General features: G+C 28.6%; 1 protein-coding gene across 1 annotated transcript; it reads right to left on the bottom strand.

The window, feature by feature from the left end:
* Positions 1 to 1965: 1965 nt before the first annotated feature.
* LOC149896420 (fibrohexamerin-like) lies at positions 1966 to 4080 on the bottom strand. Its single transcript, XM_090117593.1, has 5 exons — positions 3991 to 4080; positions 3397 to 3616; positions 2958 to 3094; positions 2477 to 2587; positions 1966 to 2260 (listed from the first exon to the last, which is right to left on the bottom strand). Exons 1-5 carry the CDS (start codon positions 4040 to 4042, stop codon positions 2121 to 2123), a joined length of 660 nt encoding a protein of 219 aa, XP_089973719.1. The 5' UTR covers positions 4043 to 4080; the 3' UTR covers positions 1966 to 2120.
* Between the last annotated feature and the right edge of the window lie 772 nt (positions 4081 to 4852).

Genomic DNA, 4852 nt, shown 5'->3' on the forward strand with positions numbered 1-4852 from the left:
AGTAATTATTAATAATTATTATTAATTAAATTATATATAAATTAAAGTCATTTCAAATTTATTTAAGGAGACTTGAAAATAGTTTGGCCTGTGTTAATAAAAGACTAAAACATTTATAAATGTTTTTTTTCATCCACAATTTATCACAAGAAAATAGTACTTCAAAGTTATCAAATATATTTTACGCATACCATCGCAAAAATTGCGAACCATCAAAATATGTCACACAGTACGTAATAAATATTTTCAAAATAATTCTTATATGTTCATAATATTACAAAATTCTCGAATAATGTGTAATTCTATAGTTTCTTAGTTTGTTAGTAAATAAATAAAGATATAAGCCATACTTACAGCTAATTTTGTTTGGTTGTATAGCGTGTAGTCCACTATTATATTTTTATTAATATATTTGAAATTGGGCCATTTTAATTCGTTGTTATGGGTGAAGCAATTTATAAAATCTATTAGATTAAGAATAAATTTCCGTAATGGGACCTGAATATTGTAATGTGTGCTTGTAATTGTAGTAATTCACGTATATATTGAAAATCCAATACGAAATAGACAATAAAATGTTTGCGCTTTTGACTTAAGGGTGCAGCTCATGCTAAATGTTTAAGGATTTAGTCATTTTAGTATTAATATTACATTATGCTTAAAATATTGTTACTTATATATAAAGTTCACAAAAAACAATTTTCACTATAATCAATAGTTTTTGAGTCGTACATGTATGTCTCTATTTTAAAAATTTTCATTAGTGTAGATAATGGTATCTAAAAAAGTCTATAAAAACGTGATTTTAACAGACAATTAAACTTATAATATAGAAGATGCTTCTAAGTTGTGTATTTATTATGTGTGTGAGTATTGTTCAAATAATTTTGTCAATTAAATGACCTTACAATGTTTGAACAACTGTTTATTATAATATATCGTTTGGGTATTCTTATAGCTGATTATTATTTGTTTCGTTTCTTAAGTTTATATGTTAAGTTTGAGTATCCTGTTAATAATTATATACTCAATCTTAAGGAAAATGTTTAAAAATTGTAACATGACAGTATTTCCAAGAGGAAATAGTAGTGACAAAATAAGAATTTTGTCACTACTATCTTCAAATTAATTTAAAATCAAAATTGTTTAAATATCTATCCTTAAATATTTAGCATGAGTTCTGGGAAGGGAGGTATGTAAAATTCTGTTAAACAGAAATTTGTCAGATATCCAAGCTCTCACTTCCTGTTCGATTCCATCAATTTTTGTACAGTAATATACGCTATTATAGTATGACGTAAAATGTTTGCGGCTGTGGCACGCCTTGCAGATTATATCAAATATTATATTGAAAATTATATAAAAGAAATATCATATGAAATGTATAGTATCATTGTTCATCAACTCGCGTGTGTTGTAAGGTAAAACATGAAATAAATTGTATTACTAGAAAATATTGTGTGATTATCTCAGATGTGTCATAATTTACAAAATAATTAACTTTAAATGAAATACGTATTCAATACAAAAGTACAATTTTTGTGTTATTTTAAACGTAAAGTATAAAATACTTAATATTGTTGTTGAATCAAATTGTTTGCCAATACAAAATTGTATTGTATTGTAAAATCTTTGTATTAGATGTTTTTGTATTTCGGAAATACAATTTGTATTTGACACATCTGAAACGATGTTGCCATATTATTATTGTAAAATAGTTATTTTTTCATATCTAAAGTATTGCTGTAATAGCTTTGCCTTGTCAGTCCCATACGCATAGTGTTCTTAATATTGTGATGAATTTATAATAAATTGATGAAATCAATGCTCTGGAGTTTTATTTTATTTTATCCTTAAAAATATGAAAAGTATGAAAATCTTCATTTTTGACCTAACATGGAGAAGTGGGTGAAACACGGGGTAAAAAAAGACTATTGTATCAAAATACACTTTATTTTTCTATACATTTTACATAATTAAACACTGCCAACAATACACATTTTATGCCTAGAAATTACATAAGGGCATTAACAAATACACATTTTAAAATTGAATTTAGAAGGGTAATAAAAGATACAATCAATCGTCAAATAAGGCTGAACATATAAAATTTAAAAAACTTATAAATTGCACCCAAAGTCACAAATAAGGGAATTGATATACAACAGCATAAGTTGTTTCGCTCTGAAGTAGAAGGTTTCTCTTTCGAAAATATTCAGTAACGTGTAGTCTCTTGATAAGAAGTTAGCTGTTTGAACGTCTGGAAAAGCAAAGAAAATATTGTTAAGTACATTTTACATAAACATACCTCGTCATAAAATGTAGTGAATGTAACCATTTGCTACATGCAAAGAGAATTTCATAAAATTCAGAAAAATATTTAAAATGTGTATGTATTTATTATGAAATGACTACTTACTTATAGTAAAATAGATTTTATTCATAGATTACAAAATTTATTACGAAAAAAACTTACCATTAGGGTTTATTTCAAAAATAGGTAATGCTGTGACGTCCGCGAAGGCATACGCTGAGCATGCATCCATAGCGTTGGCATGGGGAATGTTCATCGTTACACGGATCATTGCTAAAAGAGAAAATAATAAGTACTGAATTAAGACCCTGAATTCAGACAGGCATTCAGGCGTCGATTCCATTTGACAAAATTTGTCGAGCTGAATGAAACTCGTACACGTTGAATTAAGATTATGAATGACCGCACACTACCGGAATTCAGAATTTGAATTAAGAATCTGATTTTTGATATTCCGGTAGCGTGGTGCCAAAGAGTTGAAATATTTTTAATTTTATTCTCATTTGTATATCTATAATAGTTCTGTAGACAAAACAACCAATAATCACATTCATATTGGTTTCATTCGCAGGTTTCATCATTTCTACATAAAAAAGGATTTTATTTTCCAAAACTATAACTTCTTTCTAGTTTTTCTACTTACGGTATGTTCCTTTATAAGCATAATTGAAAAATGTATCTTCTTGTAAGGAGTAATGTTGGATTAGAGTCCTCGTCGACTCGAACTGTAGGAAGGGACAGTCGATGGCCAGCACTAGTGTGTCAGATTGGAGGTTATAGCTAGAAAATATAATTTTATTTACTTAATACATAACTTAAGTAAAAAAGTTAATGTGTTGCGAGTGAAAAAGTATAGTAATTTAAGTAATTGTGAAAATGAATGAAAAATTTATAATTTAAAATTTATAAAGATGCGTTTTAAACCTGTTAAACGGATTTTCATTTCAAAAAGTAAAATTAATATCTAAATAATTTTATGGATATGACTTAAAGATCGCATCAAGCACCATTTTTAAAAAAAATTGGTCATTTCTCATCATTAATTAAAATGCTGTATCATCCTGTTTGTTCAAAATACTTACAAGAATTCCGATGTTCTACAATTATTGTGGTTTCGAATTTTCAAGTTAACATCAATATAAGACGCATTAAAGTATGGTGTGTCAAAAGCGAATCTTGGAATGGTGTATTCAGCGGGAATCGAACCCCGGACGTTGGGGTTACATTTGGAGTTAGAAGCCAAGTTCTCGCGTAGACACTGCGTGTGGGAGTAGTGACATGGACGCACTATGTTTGATGGTACTGTAAGAAATTACATAATATAGAAATAGCCAGAAAAGCCAAAAAAGCCAGATCATTTTATCAAATTTACAGGAACAATTTTAACCAAGCATTGTAAATGTAGGTATTTTTGCTATAGGTATTTGGGTAGAGGTTCTTTTTCAGCATATTATGTAACAAAAACACTATTTCTTATAACTTAAGAGTAAATAGGTAGGTAAGTATTAAAATTAGCCCGTGGTTTCTGTAAGATTGCCAGATGATTGGATTGACCTGAGTTCGATCTCAGCTAGAGAACAGAAAAATCATGAAATCATGAATTATGTAACAAGGTAAGTACCTATATTTTTGCTTATTGATCAATGAAATAAAAATAAAACATCTGCAACTCTTACCAGCATAACACGTAGCAAGAATTGCTAGTACGATAAAACTTCGCACCAACATGTTAGCACGACTTCTTTCCCGGGTTTCCAATGAAAACTGCAAATGTCGAACAAACAAAAACAATAAAATAGATAATTTCATTAAAATCGATTGTTTTCTAGAAACTCAGTGACGCCTATTTGTACAGTTGGGAAAATTAAACGCGTATTCATGTTGTTATTGTAATATTTTATATTATGGTAAGAATAAATTGTATAGATTTTGATAATATAATATACGTATATATTTTACAAATATTGGTCTAGTTTGAATTTAATTTAGTGACGTGCATTATGCATATATTTCCGGATTAGGGTTTGATTGTAAATATTGAACATAAGTATAAGTTCAATCATGGACTAATAGAGTGTATTAGTCTATGGTTCAATTAAGCCGAGTATATAAATACGACAAAATAATATCGTTAAAGTAGCTTTAAAATATGTACCAACTTATAAATCTATGTATTTCCCTTTATACCCTTTGAAGTTCAGATTGGTTGGAGCGAATTTGAAACTGAGGTTTACATTAAAATCTGTTCAGCAGCTTTTGCGATCGCTGTCTTCATTAGGAACTTTACGAGTAGTTTTAGATTTACGAGTTATATAAAAAAATTGTGTGCATGTACTAGTGTACACACGTAAGAAGTGAAACTTCTTTATGACCTTATTTTTCAAAAAATAATTTACTCTAAGTATGCAACTTTTCAGAAATACGTCGAATCACCCGTGGTAGGGATAAGAAAAAGATGGCGCCTAACGGAAAAAGTCACGCGAAACGAAAAAATGTTACACTAAATTTTTTTTCAACCCCGATAAAGAAGTTTCACTT

The sequence above is a fragment of the Colias eurytheme genome, chromosome 28 (genome assembly GCF_061535395.1).
Source record: "Colias eurytheme isolate Ceu_HAF_F1 chromosome 28, ilColEury1 Martin Lab GWU primary, whole genome shotgun sequence".
NCBI classification, from domain to species: Eukaryota; Metazoa; Arthropoda; class Insecta; order Lepidoptera; family Pieridae; genus Colias; species Colias eurytheme.

Excerpts from the sequence above, each read along its gene's own strand:
- LOC149896420 (XM_090117593.1), bottom strand. The coding sequence starts at position 4,042 with ATGTTGGTGCGAAGTTTTATCGTACTAGCAATTCTTGCTACGTGTTAT. Across the intron at positions 3,095-3,396 it reads TGTAGAACATCGGAATTCTT|CTATAACCTCCAATCTGACA; the intron begins GTAAGTATTTTG and ends TATATTTTCTAG. Across the intron at positions 2,588-2,957 it reads TGCTTATAAAGGAACATACC|CAATGATCCGTGTAACGATG; the intron begins GTAAGTAGAAAA and ends TTTCTCTTTTAG.